The sequence below is a fragment of the Atractosteus spatula genome, chromosome 7 (assembly GCF_055471065.1).
Source record: "Atractosteus spatula isolate fAtrSpa1 chromosome 7, fAtrSpa1.hap1, whole genome shotgun sequence".
NCBI lineage: Eukaryota > Metazoa > Chordata > Actinopteri > Semionotiformes > Lepisosteidae > Atractosteus > Atractosteus spatula.
This window is the reverse complement of record NC_142712.1, coordinates 2930510-2956419: the sequence shown is the minus strand read 5'-3', so window position 1 is coordinate 2956419 and position 25910 is coordinate 2930510. Positions and strand designations below refer to the sequence as shown.

General features: G+C 35.7%; 7 protein-coding genes across 7 annotated transcripts; 5 read left to right on the top strand and 2 right to left on the bottom strand.

Annotated features, from left to right (window-relative positions):
* Positions 1-682: 682 nt before the first annotated feature.
* LOC148830196 (olfactory receptor 52E4-like) lies at positions 683-1669 on the bottom strand. Its single transcript, XM_088921960.1, has one exon. The coding sequence runs from the start codon at positions 1667-1669 to the stop codon at positions 683-685; it is 987 nt and encodes a 328-aa protein (XP_088778086.1).
* A 3661-nt stretch (positions 1670-5330) lies between these two features.
* Positions 5331-6341, bottom strand: LOC148830195 (olfactory receptor 52E8-like). The gene has a single exon (XM_088921954.1). The coding sequence runs from the start codon at positions 6339-6341 to the stop codon at positions 5331-5333; it is 1011 nt and encodes a 336-aa protein (XP_088778080.1).
* Positions 6342-10139: 3798 nt separating this feature from the next.
* On the top strand, positions 10140-11150 carry LOC148830194 (olfactory receptor 52K1-like). Its single transcript, XM_088922242.1, has one exon. It carries the CDS (start codon positions 10140-10142, stop codon positions 11148-11150), a length of 1011 nt encoding a protein of 336 aa, XP_088778368.1.
* Positions 11151-13802: 2652 nt separating this feature from the next.
* Positions 13803-14813, top strand: LOC148830193 (olfactory receptor 52K1-like). The gene has a single exon (XM_088922169.1). It carries the CDS (start codon positions 13803-13805, stop codon positions 14811-14813), a length of 1011 nt encoding a protein of 336 aa, XP_088778295.1.
* A 2922-nt stretch (positions 14814-17735) lies between these two features.
* Positions 17736-18746, top strand: LOC148830192 (olfactory receptor 52K1-like). Its single transcript, XM_088922141.1, has one exon. It carries the CDS (start codon positions 17736-17738, stop codon positions 18744-18746), a length of 1011 nt encoding a protein of 336 aa, XP_088778267.1.
* Positions 18747-20340: 1594 nt separating this feature from the next.
* LOC148830191 (olfactory receptor 52K1-like) lies at positions 20341-21318 on the top strand. The gene has a single exon (XM_088921953.1). The coding sequence runs from the start codon at positions 20341-20343 to the stop codon at positions 21316-21318; it is 978 nt and encodes a 325-aa protein (XP_088778079.1).
* A 3581-nt stretch (positions 21319-24899) lies between these two features.
* LOC148830190 (olfactory receptor 52Z1-like) lies at positions 24900-25910 on the top strand. The gene has a single exon (XM_088922230.1). It carries the CDS (start codon positions 24900-24902, stop codon positions 25908-25910), a length of 1011 nt encoding a protein of 336 aa, XP_088778356.1.

The window sequence follows — 25910 nt, the reverse complement described above, 5'->3', positions numbered from 1 at the left end:
TCAGTGCTAATTCACATTCCCATAATCCATTGTGACTGCTAGGTCTTAAAATTCATCACAGCATTGTAAGGTAAATCGATTGTAAGATATGTCTGTGTGCAAGTAACAGTACACAAACAGTACATTAAACCCTTGTATATGTGCTTATAAACAAATCTTCCACACTCTTATTACCCATTGTTCATGTACAATGTCTTCTTGTGTAACACAGAACATTTTTCAATGTTCATACAATGTTTGCAGAGTATGGTTTTATTGAGTATACTAGAGAAATGTTCAGGTTCCTACTGGTTTTACATTTTTTGTTAAGAAAATATAATGAGGTATATATAAACAATATCACATGCACCTTATAAAGACTGAAATGTAATATATGTTCCAGGATTTTTGCATGGTATTTCCTTGTTAACAATAATAATAATAATAATAATAATAATAATAATAATAATTGCTTACACTTATATAGCACTTTCCTATATGTAGGACTCCACTACACCACCACCAGTGTGCAGCCCCCACCTGGATGATGCGATGGCAGCCATAGTGCGCCAGAACGCTCCCCACACATCAGCTATCAGTGGGGAGGAGAGCAGAGTGATGAAGCCAATTCATAGATGGGGATTATTGTTGGGAAGCTTGACAGTTTGAGAAGAGATTGAGAAATTCTGAAGAAAAGAAACATTCACTGATATCTTACTTTATTGGTATTGACTGGTACTACCAACTTTCGCCTCATTCTGAACAATCTCACAATCACGTTTCGAATCTCTTTTGTTCGTACCCCATAGATAATGGGATTGAGACCAGCAGGGAAGACTATGTACATTATCCCCAGAAAAGTGTGTGCATCTGTTGGAATGGCGATTCTGAGATTGTGTGCTAAAAACGTGACACTGCCCGTGAGGTAAAAAAACAGCATCACTATCAGATGGGTGCCACAGGTGTGGAAGGCTTTCCAGCGCCCTTCTACTGACGCGGTTCTTAGGACAGCTTTCAAAATCATAATATAAGAAAAGACAATAACCGAGACATCACAGCCTACAAAACAAATAATCACTATCAATCCCATTGTTTCATTTTTGCTAGTGCTGCTACAAGACAAAGAAACCAGTGCCATGTGCTCGCAGTAACACTGCTTGATGATATTGGATCCACAGAAAGACAGGGAGTGGGCCAGAATAACGAGACTGGTCATTATTGATCCACTCCTAACCGCAGTAAAAATGCTGAGTTTTAAAAACACTGTCGGGTTCATGATTTCATTGTAGCGCAAAGGAATGCAAATGGCAATAAACCTATCCAAGGCCATGGCCAAGAGGATTGTGGATTCAACAGAGGAGAAGAAGTGAATGACAAACATCTGAGTGAGACAGCCAACCAAGGAAATTTCATTCCAGTCAAATAAGAAGCTCAGCAGCATGTTGGGAATAATGGCTGTAGGGACAATTACATTGACAAGGGCCATGCCAGCTATTAAAATGTACATGGGGCCATGGAGGCTCTCACAGGTTTTTATCACAAAAAGGATTGTGGAGTTTCCTACCAGAATGGCCACATATACTATAAAAAATGGAAAGAAGAGCAGACGTCTGTGCTTGTAGAGCTCTGGAAATCCCATGAATATAAACCTTGTGTGAGAGAAATTGGCTCCTTGTAATTCTTCAGCCATGGATCTAACTGAATATTGTTTCCTGAAATAATCAAGACAGATATTAAAACTCTTATTAAAAATGCTATACACCATGAGTTTAAGACACTGAAGACTAATGATTGCATCTTAATAATATAATACATTTATTAAGATAATGCATTTAATTAAATAATACAACAAGTCATTTAAGAAGGGTAAAGTAAAAAGGGCAATAGATGTCCCCTTTCTGTTTTGCACTAAGACTAATTTATACAAGAGTATGTGTAGTATGTTAATAGAATATAGTAGTTCAAGAATCAAAATAAGATTAAGAATCAATACTGTATTGTTTCACTAGTTTTCCAACTTCACACACAGAAAAGAAAATTAAAAGAGGTAAATGACATAATTACGACCTCCCAGCTAATCTTGAAACACAGGTTAAGAATTTGATATTGACAAAGAACATTTTAAATGTATTAAATAATAGATATAACTACATAATAACTATATATATTACCTTGTACTGTACATACCCTCATACAGTGATTTGGAGACACGTTTTTTCTTTTTTGACATTCGAATATCTGTTACGAAACCTTTTTGCTAATTACTTCTAGTCCAGGCCAGTAGAGTGTTTATAAAGGTCTGCCCAATTCTCAGTAGAGTTACGATAATTCTCCTGTCTTTCATATGAATCCCTCCCTGGTTAGAAAGCCCTGGATCACTTTCTATACACTTTGAGAGAAATGGATTCATCCCTGTTTTTATGTTTTTCTTTGGGAATTGCTGTTGCACAGGACTTTCACATCCGGCTGTATCGCTCACAAGCAGACATGCACAATGAGAGCAAAATATTTTTTCTTCCATTTATTTAAATGTAATTTTACTTGTTACACCACATACAGTGCCTTGCAAAATTATTAATAATGTCCCACTTTCTTGAATTACAACTGATGTATGCATATTATTTACAGTGAATCACTTTAATATTTTATTGTGTGACAATAAACATGAGCAAAAACTGCAAAGAAAATATACAGTACATTCATCATGTTCCATATGTACTACTGTATATACAGTGCATATGGAAAAAGAAAAATGTGTTCAGATTCTTTTGGAGTAAAAAAAATATCCATTATACATATCCTTCATATATATGGTTTTTCATCCCAACTGATTCACTTCATCCACCTGGATGACATGCGGTACAGCAGCTGGCAGCCCCAGCTTGTCTGATTAGAGGAAGACCAACCTGTAGAAGCACAGAGTAGAATTTAGCCAAGGCACCTTGGATGAAACACCTTACTTGTTTAACAGGTCTCAAGAGATCTTTAACGAAAAAGATCCTATATCTCATAACAAGGATGTCACTTCCAACTGCACAGTGTCCTGGGTCACCATGATGGGGCATTAGTTTTGGAAAATCTAGTCCAAAGGGAAGTCTGCCACTTATAGTTCTGTCAGCACCACTCACACGAGCTACCTTGCTTTCTTTCGCATTGCCCCAGACCAGTATTGACTGGTACCAGCCTTGCGTAACTTCTGAAATCAGATGCGATCAGGTTACAAGCAGAATGACTTCCTCTCATTTTCAAATGTTCTTATGCTTTTGTTCCAGTGTTCCCTGGATGTGCTACTTACATTGCACAGCCCTTAAAGACACTTCTTGCCTGCAGCAATACCTGGTAAGCCTATTGATAATGGAAAACCAACCGAATCAAATGTGACATCGAAAAAACATTGGATGTACAAAGTTATCAAAAACCAGGATATTATACTCTTTATGGGGTTTGTCAGCATAAAGGCCTAATTGCTCTGAGCCACTGGGGTAGCACCATCCCATAAAAAGGATGTCATACACACAGGACACAGCCTCACACACACTCAGAAAACACCTTCATACCACCTGGCTAATCCATACTCTCCTGGGTACAGCAGATACAGACAGACTGGAAATCAGAATACAAGGGCAAAACCCAGTTGCAATCATGCAAATTTTCTTTCAAACTCCCGTGCTCAAGGTACCCAGAATTTGCAATTTAGATTTAAATGACTGCACTGTTTGATCTTTGGCCCCCATGCACTAAGCTGATCAAATATGGTTTGAACTGATGTGTACTGGTCACAAACAGCACACACATAGATTGTAGCCCAAACAATAACCCAGTAAAAACACGAAAGAATAGTAATCCTTATCTGTGCTAAATACAGAACTATGTTTATGCATTTAGGTTTCTAGGCTGTAGTAATACTATTTCATCACATGAGGTCTCCTGACTCAATAAAATATTCAAGGACACACAGTTTTTGATTCCCTGGAACTGCAGCTCTGTACCCATCTTGGTAGATAGACAGTGTGAAAGTAAAGGCGATTGATATGAATAAATTCAGCAGTGTGTAAATCTATGAGCTACCAGCAGAGACACAATTGACCATTGTCTTTAAAAAATATTTATTGAAGGACTCCACAACTGTTACAAATTACTAACAACATTTGTACTTTCACAGTGAGGGAAATAAAAGAAAAATCCACAATACAGATTTAGAAATATTGCATCATTTCCATTGCAAATGGACATATACCATTATTTTTTATTATTTTGCAAAATTGGATAGTTGATTTTTATTTACAAAATAAAGCAATATTTTTTTAAAAAATACAGCTATTTCATCATTTTGAGTTACGGTTTTCTTCCTTATCCTGCCGCTTATACTGCAGCTGCTCATTATCGTCTCCTTCACCCCTATGGAGGAATAAGATACTTAAGCCTCTGAAAAGATCGGAGTGGATTTTTTTCTTAAAGCTGTGCACAACATGGAGCTTAAGTAGCACTGGTGTGGTGTATGGATATTGTGGTATGTGAGGCTGTTGTTGGCAATCTTTTATATTTTAATTCTTTGGTTTAATTCAGGAAATTTAAAAATCAAGACTATGGCTTCTCAGCATCCATTCAAGTCCCACCTATTCATGTTCTGCCTTTAGGTTCTACTTAATAATTGTTGCAGTTTCTCTGCCTGGTGTTGTATTGCTTTAGTACAGCAGAACGTTTTCTTATCTGTGTATCTGTTTTAGATCTGTATTATGTGATATTGTTGTCTTAACTGATCCCTTTTGTTTATAAAATTGCGTGTTATCTACTAGTATACCGGAAGTGTGGGTCTAGAATTGAAAAAAATGCATAGTGAATTGAAGAACAACATTTTTCATTCTGTCCTTTCTCTGTCTTGTCATTGTACATTCTTTTCTCTTTGATTATGTACTTCAAAAAGTCATAGCTGATTCTGACGTGGAAAAACCCACTGCTTTCAGTATTATTCTTACAGCTTCTATAAACAATAACACACATTTCCCAGAATATCTTATATCAGTACAGCGACTTTTCACTGACATGGGTAATAGCTTGTTATAAGATGCTTTGTTGTTTCAGTCATTATTTTGAAGGTAAAGTTAAATTATGTTTTACCATTTAGGAGCAGTAGTATACAGTATGTACATTTGCCATCCTTAAACAAAATCAACCTAAGCAATTATTCAAATTTAAGTAAAAATATACTTTGGTAATGCTTTAACAATTAAAATTGTAATAAAGCATAGTGTTTGTTTGATTAATACAGTGTCTTACTCCTTGAGAAGTAGTATAAATGCATACATATTAACCATGATGCTACAACACAGTTTTTTTCAAAATGTACAAATCTAAATTTTAATTGACCTTAATAAGCCTGCTTGTGTCACAGTAGTGATATTGTTCTGGACAAAACTAATTTTTCTCTTTGTGAAGATTTTCACAATCCCATTTCTGATTTCTTTTGTTCGGACTCCATAAATAATTGGATTGACACCGGCAGGGAAAACTAAGTACATTACTCCTAAGAACGTATGAACGTCCGTAGGGATATTAATTTTGAGTCTGTAGGCTAAAAAAGTGACACTACCTGAGAGGTAAAAGAACAGCATCACTATCAAATGAGTGCCGCATGTGTGAAAGGCTCTTCGACGTTCCTTTGTTGATGCAGCTTTTAGGACTACGTTTAAAATCCTAATGTATGAAAAAGAAATAACTAAGATATCAAAGCTAACAATTGAGTAGGCCACCACTAATCCCATCGCGTCATTTTTGGCAATACTACCACAAGCCAAAGTAACAAGAGCCATGTGCTCACAATAACTCTGTTTTATGACATTTGATCCACAGTAAGGAAGGGGTTTGGCAAGAATAATGAGGCTGCACATCAGTGATCCACTTCTTATTAGAGCAAAGATGCTGAGTTTTTTGAAGATCGTCAAGTTCATGATTTCAGTGTAGCGCAGGGGAATGCAAATGGCAATAAACCTATCCAAAGCCATGGCCAAGAGGATTGTGGATTCAAAGGACGAGAAGAAGTGAATGACAAACATCTGAATGAGGCAGCCAACCAAGGAAATTTCATTCCAGTCAAATAAGAAGCTCAGCAGCATGTTGGGAATAATGGCTGTGGGGACAATCACATCTACAAGGGCCATGCCAGCTATTAAAATGTACATGGGGCCATGGAGGCTCTCACAGGTTTTTATCACAAAAAGGATTGTGGAGTTTCCTACCAGAATGACCACATATACTATAAAAAATGGAAAGAAGAGCAGACGTCTGTGCTTGTAGAGCTCTGGAAATCCCATGAATATAAACCTTGTGTGAGAGAAATTGGCTCCTTGTAATTCTTCAGCCATGGATCAGGAAGAATCACTTGCAAATGATCAGACTTTCCTGAATAATTAGAACAGTAAATGTCACTTTCGTTGCCACTTTTCAGGAGAGAAGACAAGTTAACGATGAGCCTGTTTTCATTTTTTTACAAACTAATTATTGCTTTACTGTAATTAAGTAGGAGTTTTTATTTAATGTTATATGCTTTTAAATATAACCAAGTTTTAATGTTAATAATATTTGGATGTTTATATACTGTATGGATACATTAACATATCATTTTTAAATACTTAACCCTAACCCTAACGAGGTGAAACAGAAAAACCTTTGCTACCAGTACAATACCATATTCACATTTAGTTAAAAAAATAATAGCTTGATAAATCATGGTAAAATGTACTAGCTTAGAGTTTAATTCAATATACAATATTAAAATTAAATAATTTTATTTTTTTTAACAGACAGAATTATTTGTAATAATATTCATACAATAACATGTACAGTATACAGTATGATTTACCTTGTGTAGTACATACCTGGAGATAGCAAATTGTGCTTAAGTGTTTTTTTTGCCGTAAATGCCTGTTTAAAATAAAACGTGATCTTCTAATGAAGCTTAAAGTGTGAGAACCTTTATACAGCTCTGGCCTATTCTCAGAAGAGTTACTGTAATACTTTCATTGGTTTTTATTTGGAAACCTCCCTGATGAGAGCTGCATGGATCACTCTTTATTGTAAACACAGAGTAATGGCTTCCTTCTTGTCTGTCTGCTTTACCTCTTTTATAAACACATGTAATTAATATTAAGCATCTTTCTTTTTCTTTTATCTTATGTTGCTGTAGTGCTTATACCTTAATTGTTTTTGGTGTTTTGCATGAGTTAGAATTACCCAATTCTTTTATTATGATAACATTTTTTGGACAACCCTTTTTGTGTTTTAATTTTACATTAGCAACCTCAGTGAATTTTGCTCAAGGGTACAACAGCATTCCCTCATCTGCCACATGAACCCACAGTCTTTCAGCTACAGGTTAAAATCCTTTATAACTCCTCCCAATCATCTGACTGATTGACAAACAATTTGAACACTGTGAAAATTAAGAATGACCAAATTATGGCTTTTATAGCAAGTCTACAAGATTTCTGAAATTGGATAAGCACAATATAAGCATCCAGTCCTGTTTAATCCAAGACCTTTTTCTTGAGCAAGGGTAGTAAGCGGTCAGGAAACTTACAAGGGTCATACCACCATGCTACTTTAATCTCAATAGATTGCTCTGTTTTTTTTTTTAAAAAATAAAATTATACATATCTTTGCACAGTATGTGCTGAAAACGTTTATCTCCTTTTAAAGGTTCGGCTCTACTGTATATACAGTACAAAAACAAATACACCTGCAGTGTCTTCCTTTTTTCATTTCGTCTGCTCATCAGGAAGATATACAGTATTGAAAATATCAGAGGAGTGTTTCCACACAGAGGAAAAAGAGATGGCCTGGAGGTATTTAGTAGCAGGACCCTATTGAAGTTATGAGACCCTCAGGCCTCCCCTAGTCACCACACACACATACAGAAGTAACAATTAAATGAATAAACACAATAAAGGACATTCTCTGTTGAAATTTACAATATTGTATGATTATGATATTTTGTCCACTCAAAATAATTAGTCTGCTCTAATGAGAATTTTACCAAAGAAATTATATTGTGAATATAAATATAGAATACAGAGATATAAATCCTGAGTATAAAACTATCCTCTCTCGTATCAATGAGCATCTGTGTGCTTTCTGATAACAGCAGAGAAGAGTTCCGCACATTATTAACCATCTGAACATACTGTTGTCGCTCAGGAGAAAAGGCAAAGTAACTTTGATCTAGCTATTCTGCAGCATTCTGCTTTCACTATTTCGGTTTTGCTTTTTTATGAGGCTGAGGAAAGATTTTTGCTTGAGAACGATTTTAATTTAATTAAAATGTGATGATACTGAAAAGGAAAAAAGAAAGTTATGATTAAGGTCCAACTACAAGAGTCTCTGTAAGATCCATTTTATTTGAGAATAAACAGAATCTCTTACAGTCTATGATGTACAGTATTAGATCTAAATAATTAAATTCAGTTCCAATTCAATTTAATTTAGATTCAATTTATATGTGTTTCTTCTCAAAATTAATATTTATTTACAATAATACCCTAGAAAAGCACTTGCTGAAATCTGTGTATTTGGACATTTGACAGATCCTTCCAACATATCATTGATACAGTATGTGTCTCACAGCAGTGTCTCTATTTCCTGCAGCGACTGAGGAGGGAAAACGTTCCCCTGCCCATTCTTACCACTCTCTACAGAAGCACCATTGAGAGCACCTTGACCAGCTGTGTCACTGTCTGGTTGGGGAACTGCAATGCTTCAGACTGCAAGACCCTGCAACGAATTGTGGAAACAGCTGAAAAGATCATTGGAGCCTCCCTCCCTTCCATTTCTGTCACCTATCACAAACGCTGCTTACACAGGGACTCCAGTATAGTAGATGACCCCACCCATAAACTCTTTGCCCTCCTACCATCTGGGAAAAGATATCGCAGTGTACGGGCTAGCTCCACCAGACTTTGTAACAGCTTCTTCCTGTAATCAAAAATACAAATGAGCTTTGAAACACATTTCAGAGAACGTTCTCTTGAGCCACAGTACAATGTCTATTGCAATCTATCTCCAGCTCGGACTCAAGCAGAACTTATAGGGCCCAAGGACAGTATCTGAGTTTTGCTAAATTCTGGATATTGTAAAAAATGGAAATTCTCAAGGCTTCCATGGGCAATATTGATATTTTATTCGCAACACTAGATAAGAGCGTTTTGGGATCAAAACTGCATTGGATATGAAGGTCTAAATCCAACAGCCACCCAGGGACCATAGTGTACAGTATATATACTGTATACTGTATTGAAAAACAAACAAAAGAACCTCTTGTACCACATATATGAAATATAATTTAACACTCTCCAGTGAGGTTTTGCTTCTCTGTAGATTAATATAGAAAGCAAAATGTAGCATAACTGTTCTGTGAAATATATTTCTATAGGACCAATTCTAGAGGTGCAGCATTATCCTGGATTAGTACAGAAATCTTCCTGTTTGCCCAATAATCCTCTAATTACCTAAATGTCTTATCATCAGAAGCAAAAATGCAATTTCTTAGTTAAGAATATTCCATTAACTTTTGAGACCTCCCTATTCACACAGGAGAAAAAAGCAGACTTGGGCATGTACTGTGGTTGTTTGATTTAAGACATAGGGGAAGATGCTGATCATTTGTGCTCTATTCAGAAGCAAAAACAAACATGTCAAGCCCAAGGGAAGTAGGAGAAACATTTAAATATGAAATCACACAGAGTGGGTTAAAGTACAAAAAGATCCAATGGATGACAGTAAAGGACGTTTTCCAGTCAGAACACTGTGAGTATTATCAGCTTTGAGCAGGGAGGTGCAAATCTTTTATACATTTCCATTTGTTTTCAGTGGTGTTTGTAACAGGTCTTTAGAAGGTTTGTGATATACAAATTAAAGATCAAAATCTACTGCACTTCGACAGTAGGAATAACTGTAAAGTAAAGTGTAGCATAACCATTTTGAAAGCTATTGATGTATAGCTTTGGATTCTTTTTGTGAAATATTGCTGTCTTCATATTTTTAAAATTAATTTTAGAATATTTAAGCAGAGATAATCGAACAGTTACATATTAATGCTAGCACCACTAGTGTTATTTCCACTAGTTTATTCCACTAGATGTCAAATGTTTCCTTTTTGCAGGGACGGAATGGTGCACATCAGAAGCACTGGAGTGAACTTGCAGGGACATGCAGCTGGAAACACATCCTATGTGGATTTTATTTTGATAGGATTTCCCGGAATTTATCAGCACAGGAGATTATTGTCCATCCCTTTCTTTGTAATGTTCCTTTTTGCTATTGTTGGAAACTCCATTATCATTTTTGTAATTAAAACTGGATCTGCTCTGCACTCACCTATGTACGTTTTGATAAATACCTTAGCCATCGTAAATCTTATTTTGCCTGTGTTCTTCGTGCCGAAAATGTTGTTAAACTTTTTGTTTGACTGGAATGAAATCTCCTTATTAGGCTGCCTGGTACAAATGTTTTTCATTCATTTTGTAAACTCTTTCGAATCCACCATTGTGCTGGTGATGGCTTTGGATCGATATGTCGCCATCTGTAAGCCGTTACGATACAATGACTACATTAACACGTCCACTTTCCTTAAGCTGTCTGTTGCCGCCCTCATAAGAAGTGGCATTTTAATTTCTCTCATTGTCATCCTAGCTGGGTCTCTCTCCTATTGTCTGTCCAATGTGATTGAGCTTTGCTATTGTGAACACATGGCACTGGTAGGGTTGGCTTGTGGGAGCACAGCAAAGAACAATATAATGGGCTTGATTACCATTGTTTGTATTCCAGGTCTTGATTTTCTATTCATATGCTTCTCTTACCTAAAAATTTTCCCTGAAGTTTTCAAAACAGGATCAGGTAAATCTTGTCAAAAGGCGATGCACACCTGTATTACGCATTTAATAGTCATTGTTGTATCATATACTTTAGCTCTGTGCTCCTTCATTGCATACAGGTTTGGGAAATCAGTTCCTCCTGATATACACAATCTCATCAGTGTGATGTATATTATTTTTCCATCTTGTTTCAATCCGGTAATCTATGGTGTCAGAACAAAAGAAATTAGAGATCAGATTCTGAGAACAGTGAGGTGGACAAAATCAGATGTAATTTCCACCAATGTAGCATCTATAGTACAATAAACATAAATATCTAAAGGAAATATCCATACTGTAACTTTTATGCTTTGTTTATGAGGAAATAGCAGATTCCTTTGTTTTAGAACACCAATTGAAAGTAGCATTTCATTATAATATTTAGATTATTGATGATCTCAAGGATGTTCACTCAAAATATTTTCATTTCATTATCTTGATATCAAATGAAACCAGATATGATGAAAAGCTAATCCTAAATCTGTATTTTGTAGCCTGGAGTCCTGTCCTTTATAAAAGAAAATGGTGCAAACTGTATGTTTTCTCCTAATCAGTGTATTCACCAGCACTAACACAGGTATATGTTCAAGCTCTGCTTTTAGTCATTATCCTTATGATTTCCGGTGTGTGTAATTTTCATGGATACATTTGATTGACACGATGTAGCTTGTGTAGAATATTTATGAAGCATCACCACAAGAAGAAATTAATTTACAGTGATCTAGAAATTAGCAAATGCAGAAATTACACCACTGTTGGTACAAGCCTTTAATATCTATTATTTAATGCTGAAGATAATTAATTTCCTTTTTTACTACAACCTATACAGTTTCATATAGTACTATCATTGAAAACATAAATAAGCTGATAAAATGTCTTGAGTACAGCAGCAGTCTGATAACTAAATATTTCATTCTTAAACTCAAAATGTCCTTATCAGTGAAGTATTGAAAACCTTTCTTGGGCTCTCCTAGTTCCAAAGGTGACAGCTGATTAGTCTAATTAGCAAAACTATTAAAGACAAACCCAATAACATTTAGATATTTTTTAACATTTACAGCTGGGTACCCACCAATTGGGCTTATGTTGAAAATGAAATCCCTGTGCAGCAGATAATCTCAAGATCATTGCAATCATTATACTTGTAACCTTATGCATATACTCTCTGTGTAACTTAGTAGTTACTTACCTCACATCTGCAATAAGATATTTGTGTTTAAAACGCTTCTTTTGTGAACAATGCGTCCTTGTAATTCTGACATAATGCATAGACGGCAGGTAGCAACTCGTTCATTTTCTGATGAGAGAAAAGCAAGAAAGGAAATTCATCCAGCTGCTGGAAGAGGGGGCTGCATGGGAATGAGAAATGTAACATCTGTTATCTGGCTATAAAGAGAGCTCTGCCAGGGGAAACTGACAGGGAAAGAAAGAGAAAAGTGTTTTCTTCTTCTCTTGCTGCAGTATGATGCCTTAACTTCAGCTGCAATAAAGGCCTGATGGTCATTTCACCTCTGTAGCCTGGACTCTCATTCTTTTCCTGGTCTCCTCTTTTCCAGCGGTAAGATACCTCACGCAACTGCCTTCAATACCTAGAGTGACTCATCCGAGCTGGTTTCTCAAGCACATACAGAAAGAGTCTTAGACTACAATTGTGATTATATCTCAGACAAGAAAAAAAAATCAAGTCATCTTTTCTGTGTAATTGGGTCAGAAGAGTAAAAAATGTATTGCTTACTTATTTTTTATCATATCAGTATTGTCTGGGTTTAAATATTTTCTGTAACATTTATGGAATACTGCTGATACTGTATATTCTTATTAATTAAGAAGCAGAAATAAATATAGTGCAAATCAGGGGATCTGGATATTATAAAAATTGATTTTTCCCCTTATGAGTGATATTGATATTTTTAATCACAACACTAGATATGAGCTTTTTAAGATCAAAATTGCATTGGATATGAACTGTAGGTCAAAATTCCACAGCCATCTTGGAACAATAGTTTATATACAGTACAGTATATATATTGTATGGAATAACAAACAAAATGACTTCTTGAACCATATATAAGAAATATAATTTAACACTCTCAAATGTTAAATTAAATGAGGTTTTGCTTCTCTGTATTTTAATATAGAAAGCATTTCTGTCAACATTACGTGACAAATACTTGTTTTATAGAATCACTTCTATAGGTGCAGCATTACCCTTGAATAGTTCATCTTCCTGAATGCCTAAGAAACCTCTAATTACTGAATGTAATTTCTTACCATCAGAAGCAAGAAGGCAATTTCTTAGTTAAAAATATTCCATTAACTTTTGAGACCTCCCTATTCACACAGGTGAAAAAAGCAGACTTGGGCATGTACTGTGGTTGTTTGATTTAAGGCATAGGGGAAGATGCTGATCATTTGTGCTCCATTCAGAAGCAGAAACAAACATTTCAAGCCCAAGGGAAGTAGGAGAAACAATTTAAATGTGAAACCACACAGAGTGGGTTAAAGTACAAAAAGATCCAATGGACGACAGTGATGGACGTTTTCCAGTCAGAACACTGTGAGTATTATCAGCTTTGAGCAGGGAGGTACAAATCTTTTATACATTTCCATTTGTTTTCAGTGGTGTTTGTAACAGGTCTTTAGAAGGTTTGTGATATACAAATTAAAGATCAAAGTCTCCTGCACTTCGACAGTAGGAATAACTGTAAAGTGTAGCATAACCATTTTGAAAGCTATTGATGTATAGCTTTGGATTCTTTTTGTGAAATATTGCTGTCTTCAGATTTTTAAAATTAATTTTAGAATATTTAAGCAGAGATACAGTAATCGAACAGTTACATATTAATGCTAGCACCACTAGTGTTATTTCCACTAGTTTATTCCACTAGATGTCAAATGTTTCCTTTTTGCAGGGACGGAATGGTGCACATCAGAAGCACTGGAGTGAACTTGCAGGGAGATGCAGCTGGAAACACATCCTATGTGGATTTTATTTTAATAGGATTTCCCGGAATTTATCAGCACAGGAGATTATTGTCCATCCCTTTCTTTGTAATGTTCCTTTTTGCTATTGCTGGAAACTCCACTATCATTTTCGTAATTAAAACTGGATCTGCTCTGCACTCACCTATGTATGTTTTGATAAATACCTTAGCCATCGTAAATCTTATTTTACCTGTGTTCTTCGTGCCGAAAATGTTGTTAAACTTTTTGTTTGACTGGAATGAAATCTCCTTATTAGGCTGCCTGTTACAAATGTTTTTCATTCATTTTGTAAACTCTTTCGAATCCACCATTGTGCTGGTGATGGCTTTGGATCGATATGTCGCCATCTGTAAGCCGTTACGATACAATGACTACATTAACACGTCCACTTTCCTTAAGCTGTCTGTTGCCGCCCTCATAAGAAGTGGCCTTTTAATTTCTCTCATTGTCATTCTAGCTGGGTCTCTCTCCTATTGTCTGTCCAATGTGATTGAGCACTGCTATTGTGAGCACATGGCACTGGTAGGGTTGGCATGTGGGAGCACAGCAAAGAACAGTATAATGGGCTTGATTACCATTGTTTGTATTCCAGGTCTTGATTTTCTATTCATATGCTTCTCTTACCTAAAAATTTTCTCTGAAGTTTTCAAAACAGGATCAGGTAAATCTTGTCAAAAGGCGATGCACACCTGTATTACGCATTTAATAGTCAATGTTGTATCATGTACTTTAGCTCTGTGCTCTTTCATTGCATACAGGTTTGGGAAATCAATTCCTCCTGATGTACACAATCTCATCAGTGTGATGTATATTATTTTTCCATCTTGTTTCAATCCAGTAATCTATGGTGTCAGAACAAAAGAAATTAGAGATCAGATTCTGAGAACAGTGAGGTGGACAAAATCAGATGTAATTTCCACCAATGTAGCATCTATAGTACAATAAATATAAATATCTAAAGGAAATATCCATACTGTATCTTACATGCTTTGTTTATGAGGAAATAGCAGATTCCTTTGTTTTAGAACACCAATTGAAAGTAGCATTTCATTATAATATTTAGATTATTGATGATCTCAAGGATGTTCACTCAAAATATTTTCAATTCATTATCTTGATATCAAACAAAACCAGATATGATGAAAAGCTAATCCTTAATCTGTATTTTGAAGCCTGGAGTCCTGTATAAAAGAAAATGGTGCAAACTGTATGTTTTCTCCTAATCAGTGTATTCACCAGCACTAACACAGGTATATGTTCAAGCTCTCCTTTTAGTCATTATCCTTTTGATTTCCGGTGTGTGTAATTTTCATGGATAAATCTGATTGACACGTTGTAGCTTGTGTAGAATATTTATGAAGCGTCACAAGAAGAAATGAATTTGCAGTGATCTAGAAATTAGCAAATGCAGAAATTACACCACTGTTGGTACAAGCCTTTAATATCTATTATTTAATGCTGAAGATAATTAATTTCCTTTTTTACTACAACCTATACAGTTTCATATAGTACTATGACATTGAAAACATAAATAAGCTGATAAAATGTCCTGAGTACAGCAGCAGTCTGATAACTAAATACTTCATTCTTAAACTCAAAATGTCCTCATCAGTGAAGTATTGAAAACCTTTCTTGGGCTCTCCTAGTTCCAAAGGTGACAGCTGATTAGTCTAATTAGCAAAACTATTAAAGACAAACCCAATAACATTTAGATATTTTTTAACATTTACAGCTGGGTATCCACAAATTGGGCTTATGTTGAAAATGAAATTCCTGTGCAGCAGATAATCTCAAGATCATTGCAATCATTATACTTGTAACCTTATGCATGTACTTTCTGTGTAACTAAGTAGTTACTCAAAGCACCAATGACCTCACATCTGCAATAAGATATTTGTGTTTAAAACGCTTCTTTTGTGAACAATGCGTCCTTGTAATTCTGACATAATGCATAGACGGCAGGTAGCAACTCGTTCATTTTCTGATGAGAGAAAAGCAAGAAAGGAAATTCATCCAGCTGCTGGAAGAGGGGGCTGCATGGGAATGAGAAATGTAACATCTGTTATCTGGCTATAAAGAGAGCTCTGCCAGGGGAAACTGACAGGGAAAGAAAGAGAAAAGTGTTTTCTTCTTCTCTTGCTGCAGTATGATGCCTTAACTTCAGCTGCAATAAAGGCCTGATGGTCATTTCACCTCTGTAGCCTGGACTCTCATTCTTTTCCTGGTCTCCTCTTTTCCAGCGGTAAGATACCTCACGCAACTGCCTTCAATACCTAGAGTGACTCATCCGAGCTGGTTTCTCAAGCACATACAGAAAGAGTCTTAGACTATAATTGTGATTATATCTCAGACAAGAAAAAAAAATCAAGTCATCTTTTCTGTGTAATTGGGTCAGAAGTGTAAAAAATGTATTGCTTACTTATTTTTTATCATACCAGTATTCGGGGTGGAGCAGTGGCTCTGTGGCTAAGGATCTGTGTCTGTGTTTGGAAGGTTGCTGGTTCAAATCCCACAGCTGGCAGAGAAATCCTACTCTCTTGGGCTCCTAAACAAGGTCCTTAATCCCAACTGTTCCAGGGGTGCCATACAATGACAGACCCTGTGCTCTGACCCCAGGCTCTCTCCCTGTCTGTGTCTCATGGAGAGCAAGCTGGGGTATGTGAAAAGATAATTCCTAATGCAAGAAATTGTAAAGGGTTAATAAAGTGATGATATTATTGTTGGAGTTTAAATATTTGCTGTAACATTTATGGAATACTGCTGATACTGTATATTCTTATTAATTAAGAAGCAGAAATAAATACAGTGCAAATAAGGGGATCTGGATATTATAAAAATTGATTTTTCCCCTTATGAGCGATATTGATATTTTTAATCACAACACTAGATATGAGCTTTTTAAGATCAAAATTGCATTGGATATGTACCTGTACTGTAGGTCAAACTCCCACAGCCATCCCGGAACAATAGCTTATACAGTATACAGTACAGTATATATACCGTATGGAAAAACAAACAAAATGACTTCTTGCACCATATATAAGAAATATAATTTAACACTCTCAAATGAGGTTTTGCTTCTCTGTATATTAACATAGAAAGCATTCCTCTCAATATTACGTGATAAATATTTTATTTTACAGGATCACTTCTATAGGTGCAGCATTACCCTTGAATATTTCATCTTCCTGAATGCCTAAGAATCCTCTAATTACTGAATGTGATTTCTTACCATCAGAAGCAAAAATGCAATTTCTTAGTTAAAAATATTCCATTAGCTTTTGAGACCTCCCTATTCACACAGGTGAAAAAAGCAGACTTGGGCATGTACTGTGGTTGTTTGATTTAAGGCATAGGGGAAAATGCTGATCATTTGTGCTCCATTCAGAAGCAGAAACAAACATGTCAAGCCCAAGGGAGGTAGGAGAAACCATTTAAATGTGAAACCACACAGAGTGGGTTAAAGTACAAAAAGAGCCAATGGACGACAGTTAAGGACGTTTTCCAGTCAGAACACTGTGAGTATTATCAGCTTTGAGCAGGGAGGTGCAAATCTTTTATACATTTCCATTTGTTTTCAGTGGTGTTTGTAACAGGTCTTCAGAAGGTTTGTGATATACAAATTAAAGATCAAAGTCTACTGCACTTCGACAGTAGGAATAACTGTAAAGTAAAGTGTAGCATAACCATTTTGAAAGCTATTGATGTATAGCTTTGGATTCTTTTTGTGAAATATTGCTGTCTTCAGATTTTAGAATATTTAAGCAGAGATAATCAAACAGTTACATATTAATGCTAGCACCACTAGTGTTATTTCCAATAGTTTATTCCACTAGATGTGAAATGTTTCCTTTTTGCAGGGACGGAATGGTGGACATCAGAAGCACTGGAGTGAACTTGCAGGGACATGCAGCTGGAAACACATCCTATGTGGATTTTATTTTAATAGGATTTCCCGGAATTTATCAGCACAGGAGATTATTGTCCATCCCTTTCTTTGTAATGTTCCTTTTTGCTATTGCTGGAAACTCCACTATCATTTTCGTAATTAAAACTGGATCTGCTCTGCACTCACCTATGTACGTTTTGATAAATACCTTAGCCATCGTAAATCTTATTTTGCCTGTGTTCTTCGTGCCGAAAATGTTGTTAAACTTTTTGTTTGACTGGACTGAAATCTCCTTATTAGGCTGCCTGGTACAAATGTTTTTCATTCATTTTGTAAACTCTTTCGAATCCACCATTCTGCTGGTGATGGCATTGGATCGATATGTCGCCATCTGTAAGCCGTTACGATATAATGACTACATTAACACGTCCACTTTCCTTAGACTGTCTGCTGCTGCAATCATAAGAAGTGGCATTTTTGTTTCTATTGTTGTCATCCTAGCTGGGTCTCTCTCCTATTGTCTGTCCAATGTGATTGAGCACTGCTATTGTGAACACATGGCGCTGGTAGGGTTGGCATGTGGGAGCACAGCAAAGAACAGTATAATGGGCTTGATTGGCATTGTGTGCATTGCAGGTCTTGATTTTCTGTTTATATGCTTCTCTTACCTAAAAATTTTCTCTGAAGTTTTCAAAACAGGATCAGGTAAATCTTGTCAAAAGGCAATGCACACCTGTATTACACATTTAATAGTCATTGTTGTATCATATACTTTAGCTCTGTGCTCTTTTATTGCATATAGGTTTGGGAAATCAGTTCCTCCTGATGTACACAATCTCATCAGTGTGATGTATATTATTTTTCCATCTTGTTTCAATCCGGTAATCTATGGTGTCAGAACAAAAGAAATTAGAGATCAGATTCTGAGAACAGTGAGGTGGACAAAATCAGATGTAATTTCCTCCAAAGTAGCATCTATAACACAATAAACATAATGTAAACCAAATATTCACACTGTATCTTGCAAGCTTTGTTCATGATGAATTAGACAATTCTGTTGCTTTAGAACCCATTGAGAGAAACATTTAAAATTTAATTAAAAGATTATTGATTTTCTCAAGGATTTTCAATCTAAATGTTGTGATTTCATTATCCTGATAGAAAGCAAAACCAGATATGACAAAAAATTGAATATTATATCTATATTTTCTAACCTGGAATCCTCTTTAAAGAGTACTGTGAAAACTGTAATTTTTCTCCCAATATATACAGTATATTCATCAGTAATAATGCATTAATATAATACTTTTTGAAAGCAACAACTCGTGACATTGAAGCTCTACAAATAGTAATTATACATGTACATTGTAATTTCTGATTTGTGTACTTTTTGTGGATTGATTTGTTTGACTCATTGCAGCTTGTGTAGAATATTCATGAAGTGACACACGAAGAAATTAATGTGCCGGCAATCTAGAAATTAGTAAATTCAGAAAATGACAGAAAATATTCATCTTGATTGTATTAAGCTTGTTGCAGAATATCTGCTTTTTAACGTGTAACACCAATATTTTCCTTTAACTGTGACCAACGAAGTTGTACTATAGAAATGTAAAATTCAAAACAAAAAAGAGATGATAAAAAATCTTCAGAGGTCTAATGAGGAGGTCTAAACTCAGGAAGTCTTGAGTTGTTTTTCGTATTGACTCGGTTAGATCCGGAGGCAACAGCTGAGTAGTTCAATTAGCAATACTATTAATGACAAACCCAATACATTTTATATATATTTTTAACACTTATACCTTGGAATCCACCGAATGGCAGAATTTACCGTAGATATCCTAATCAAGAATTATCCTAAGAATCATGATTAAAAGATTGGGATTGGGGGAAGTAAAACATAAAATTAGATACTTCACTCCATTAATTTCAGCACCCAAGTATTTGAGATAATAACCCAGATTCTCTTTTTTGCTCTGGTTTCTCAACCACATGTAGAAAGAGACTTACGATTCCATAGCTTTTCTAGACAAAACAAGCAAAAAATAATCAGCTTTTACTGCAGCTTTTATTATACGGTATCAGTACTGTCAGGTTTGCTTATTTGTTGTATTAGTTATGCAATACTGTTGATATATTCTTATTAATTAAGAAGCAGAAATACAGTGCAACTCAGGGGATTATGAAAGGCATTTAAGGTTGTGTCCTGACAGTACAAGTTAAAGCACGCACATTTAAGAGCAAGGGGCTTTACATATATGCTGTGAGTATTAAGGCTTTCAGACAAAGAATAACATTTTTACAATGGGATCTTTTCATTTAGGGGAAAAGCATACAAAACAAAAGCCTTAAAGAGCTGTTAAAATAATCTGCATTGGAATACCTAATGCAAATATATTCTAGCATTAATTTTCTAATGTCTTATTATTATATATGATACTAATAAATTACAATTTTAAAACTCCAAATCAATGTAGAACTTAAGTGCTTTTTTAATGCTTAAAATTGCATAACATGTTTTTTTCGTAATATCTTCCATTGCACAGATGGATTGTGATGAAAGCTAGTAGCACTGGATTGAGCATGCAGGGACCCTTGGAAGGAAACACATCTCACACAGACTTCATTTTCAAAGGATTCCCGGGATTTTTCCAACATAGGCGCTTCCTGTCCGTCCCTTTCTTAATAATGTTTGTTGTGGCTACAGTTGGAAACTCTGTGTTAATTTCTGTACTTAAAAGAGGATCAGGGCTACAGTCGCCCATGTACATTTTAATTGGTGCCTTAGCAGTGGTGGACCTGACTCTGCCAGTGCTATTTGTGCCTAAAATGCTGTTGAACTTTCTGTTTGACTGGAACAGCATTTCGTTGCTGGGTTGCCTGGTACAGATGTTCCTCATTCACATGCTCGCCTCACTGGAGTCTGCCATCCTTCTGGTAATGGCTATAGATCGATATGTTGCCATCTGCAACCCATTACGGTACAACGACTACATCAACATGTCAACTTTCCTGAAAGTGTCCATCGCTGTTGTCATTAGAAATGGCCTTTTTATTTCTCTCATTGTCATCCAGGCTGGTTCACTCTCCTTTTGCCTGTCCAATGTTATTGAGCACTGCTATTGTGAACACATGGTGCTGGTAAATTTGGCCTGTGGAAACACAACACAGAACAGTATAATAGGCCTGCTTGCTATTATTTGCATTTTAGGTTCAGACCTCATGTTCATCTGTTATTCCTATTGCACAATTTTCTGTGCTGTTTTGAAGGCAGCATCAGGCAAATCTCGGCAAAAAGCAGTTCACACATGTGGTACTCATTTAATTGTCATTCTTTTGTCATACAGTTTAGCGATAGGCTCTTTCCTTGTGTACCGGTTCAGAGATGTGGTTTCTCCTGATGTTCACAATTTGATTAGTGTGATGTACGTTATCTTTCCCTCTTGTTTCAATCCAGTTATCTATGGTGTCAGAACAAAGGAGATAAGAGAAGAGATTCTGAAAACAGTGAAAAGGAAGAAATCTAATTTTATTTCATTTGCAGTAGTAAGCATAAATTGATGAAAACATTATAAAAGTAATTTAATGATGTTAATTATTATGAATGAATAAAGTTGTGGTATGTTATTCAGCTGTAAAACTGAATAAAAATGACATTTTTATTATTGTTTGACAAAGCACTGTGAAAGGGAAGTTTAGCACAGGTTTGCCAATGCAATAACTGCATATTTTGCTTTCTTCCATACAGACTGCTTAAACACACCATATGGGTTAGTAAGACTTTGAAAGTCTGCAGGAAGAAAGAACAACAAACACAACTGGGTCTTTTTATTTTGTCTCACATCAGACACCTCTGCAGCTTGTTGAGTGTCCTGCAGTGCCATTTTTACTATTGAAGAAGCGTCAAGGCAATTATCAGTTTGGCAACTTCATTTAATTTCAAAATTTAAAAAAAAATCTCAACAAAACAGCCATTTTATAACAGACATTAACAAAATTAATGTTAGCGGCATTAATAAACATGAAGGACTTAATTAGTAATCACTCTTGAAACCAATGTTGAAATCTCCAGAAAAATCTATGATCTATAAAAAGAACTATATGGTCAATTATCATAGACATTGTAATATTCTCTCTAGAATTAGTTTCTTTTTAGTATCTTTACCTGATAAAGTTTTTCTAGGATCCTGGACAGTGCTGTCTGTATACTGTATATACCTACCTCCACTAAAAATGTGTGACGTAATGAGCAATTTCTTTGTCCTTTTGATTATTCATTACATAATAGCCATTATAATAGTAACTATAATACAAGCTATAATAGAAGCTAAAAGAAAAACAACATTAAAAGTTTCTCATATTATATTATTATATTATATTATATGTACAAAAATCGAAAGTATTCTTCCTTTGAAACCATGTCATTATTTTGCCATTGTATAGATCCAATGTTTTTGTACGATATTGTTTCTTGTATATTGGAGCCGTCTTTATTTTGCATCTTATTTCATTATATTCAGAGTTTTGTTCCATAATACTTCCATGTTTCAGATTACATCAAAGACAGGAATAATTAATGTTTTGCAAAGAATGATTGCATGTAAATCAAAACACAATTGGAATATTTTATCTATTTCGAAAGACCTGTAAAAGTCAAACCTTTGTAAAAACATTTTCCTAAATTTTAAAAATAATATACTGTACATAAGCAATACAATGTAAAACAGTGTCAATGAATGTAACCAGTGCATAGCCAGTGTTAAGTGGACACATCTCCTGTATAATATTGTTATTCCAGTAGTTGTTTTTTTATTTTTACCAGTATGATTGTACTATAGTCTTGTCATGTACTTTTGATGCACGGATTTTGTTGTGAATTTGGAATAGTTTGCCACTTTCAGAACGTTAGGTTGATATTTAGCAAGAAGCTTTTTTGAAAATAATAGGATTCCATACATTTCAATAATAAACATATTTTTGATTAAGTTTTTTTGTTTCTTTTGAATAAATGGAGATAACAAGAGAAGGTTGTCGTCTCAGAGTGATATGCTAAAGGTTCCCACAGACCATCAGATACATTCTTGTTAGTTAATATACTATAGCTTAATATACAATAGCTTATTAATAATAGCTTATAACAACTTAACATCTTACATAAGTAAACATATGTCAGATAAGCATGGGCAACTGAAATCTCAACATAAAGTAGGCATGTGTTGACAGATTGGAGCTATAACAAGAAAAACCTGATGTCTCTGATACTGACAGATCCACCTTTGAGTTATCTGGACACTGTCCTGTTACTAATTAGTGAGAGTGAGTTTGCTGACTCACTAATTTGAGAAAATCTTCCTGTGCACATCATTAATTATCTCAACAGAATGTGGTCCCTCGGGTGTTACGGTTTTAGAGGACAAAGGATAGCCTAGACAACATAATTAGCTGATGAAGCTTTTCTGCCACACACACAAAAGCAGATGTACTGTACACATTGCCTTCAAAATGCACTAACAAAGACACATGTTCTGTAGAATTCTGTTAATTTAAGGTGACTAGCTATGGGCATATACTTTCTGGTTCAGAAAATGTATCTATATTTATTTAAATTTATCTATAGCCAGCTCAGAAAAACCTACAAATTATGTTGTACGGGTTCTTCAAAATATAAGAAATTACACTGATTTGCCAAAGTCATGCCCGGAGTAGCTAAATCTTAGTCACTGTCAGTGTGTAGAAAATTTCAAGCCTGTGTGCCAGGTATACCAATACCACATTATGCCCACAACCAAAAGTGCATATAAATCTCATGGAGAGGTTCCTCCACAATTGAGATTCTCACACAAGTTCCTGTCAATATTTTGTAGAACACATTTCTACATGAGCAACAACAGAAATCTACTACTGAGATCAATTTTCCTCCTGCATGTCTAGTCCGTGCCTTCATTTGCTAATTAGATACATACTGTACCATGAACGTTTGAGAATGAAACAAGCAGAAACGTGAAATATTGCAAAGCCATTAAAGCCAAGCATGTGATTTAATAATAATAATAATTGCTTACACTTATATAGAGCTTTTCTGGACACTCCACTCAAAGCACTTCACAGGTAATGGGGATCCCCTCCACCACCACCAATGTGCAACATCCACCTGGATGATGCAACGGCAGCCATAGTGCGCCAGAACGCTCACCACACATCAGCTATCAGTGGGGAGGAGAGCAGGGTGATGAAGCCAGTTCATAGATGGGGATTATTAGGATTGGTAAGGGCCAAAGGGAAATTTGGCCAGGATGCCAGGGTTACACCCCTACTCTTTTCAAGAAACAGCCTGGGATTTTTAATGATCACCGAGAGTCAGGACCTCGGTTTTACAGCTCATCCAAAGGACAGCGCCTGTTTACAATATATCATCCCCATCATTAGGACCCACATGGACCAGAGGGTGAGCACCCCCTGCTGGCCCCACTAACACCTCTTCCAGCAGCAACCTTAGTTTTCCCCAGGTGGTCTCCCATCCAGGTAGTGGCCAGGCTCATACCTGCTTAGCTTTAGTGGGTTGCCAGTTGTGAGTTGCAGGGCAATATGGCTGCTGGATTTATTGTTTTGATGCAAAACATATGGGGATAGACTGATGATTTGTCATTCTCAGGAGCAAAATCAAACAACAAACCCAAGGGAAAAAGGAAAAGTAATAAAAATGTGATGCAGTACAGTGTAGGTTAGAGTAAAGCCAATGGAAGACAGTGAAGGACGCTTTCCAGTCAGAACACTGTGAGTATTATCAGCAGTGACAAATATAAAGTGTATCTTTGATTTACTTTTATCTCTAACGAGCAGTGTTACTAACGGTTCTACAGAATGTTTTTGCTGTTCAAATGAAGAATCAAAGTCGTTTCTCTGCTAGAGTGGGAATAATTGTAATAGAAAATGTAATGTAAACAATTTCCAAGGCTATCAATGTATTGGTTTGGATATTTGAGGTTTTTTTTACTACAGATGTGATGTTTGCAGGTGTTTTAAGTTAATTTTAGAACACTAAAACAGAACTAATGAAACAGTTACATACAGTAATCACACTATTACGGAAACCTCTATTTATTTAACTAGATTGCTAACAGTTTCTATTTTGCAGGGACCGAATGGTGGACAACAGGAGCACTGGAGTGAACTTGCAGGGACATGTAACTGGAAACATATCCCATACAAATTTCATTTTAATAGGATTTCCAGGATTTTATGAGCACAGGAGATTTCTGTCTATCCCTTTCTTTTTCATGTTTTTTGTAGCTGTTGTTGGAAACTCCACCATCATTTTTGTCATTAAAACTGGACCCACCTTACACGCACCTATGTATGTTTTGATAAGTTGCTTAGCAACAGTGAATCTTATTTTACCTTTGCTATTTGTTCCAAAAGTGCTGTTTAGTTTCTTGTTTGACTTGAATGAAATCTCCTTATTAGGTTGCCTATTACAAATGTTTTTCATTCATTTTATAAATTCATTTGGATCGACTGTTCTGATGGTTATGGCGTTGGATCGATATGTCGCCATATGTAACCCCTTACGATACAATGACTACATTAACAAGTCCACTTTCCTTAAACTGTCTGTTGCCGCCCTCTTTAGAAATGGCATTTTAGTTTCTCTCATTGTCATCCTAGCTGGGTCTCTCTCCTATTGTCTGTCCAATGTGATTGAGCACTGCTATTGCGAACACATGGTTCTAGTTGGGTTGGCTTGTGGAAACACAGCAAAGAACAGTATAATAGGCTTGCTTGCTATTGTTTGTATTCCAGGTCTTGATTTTCTGTTCATATGCTTCTCTTATCTTAACATTTTCTTTGTAGTCTTCAAGGCTGCATCAGGTAAATCATTCCAAAAGGGGATGCACACCTGTGGTACTCATGTAATAGTCATCCTTGTGTCTTATGTCTTAGCATTGTGCTCTTTTCTTGCGTATAGGTTTGGGAAATCACTTCCTGCTGATATTCACAATCTGATCAGTGTGATGTACGTTATCTTTCCATGTTGCTTCAATCCAGTTATCTATGGCGCCAGAACAAAGGAGATAAGAGATCAGATTCTGAAAACACTGGGGTTAAGAAAATCAAATGTTATTTCTACTAAAGTAGAAAGTATAACACAGTAA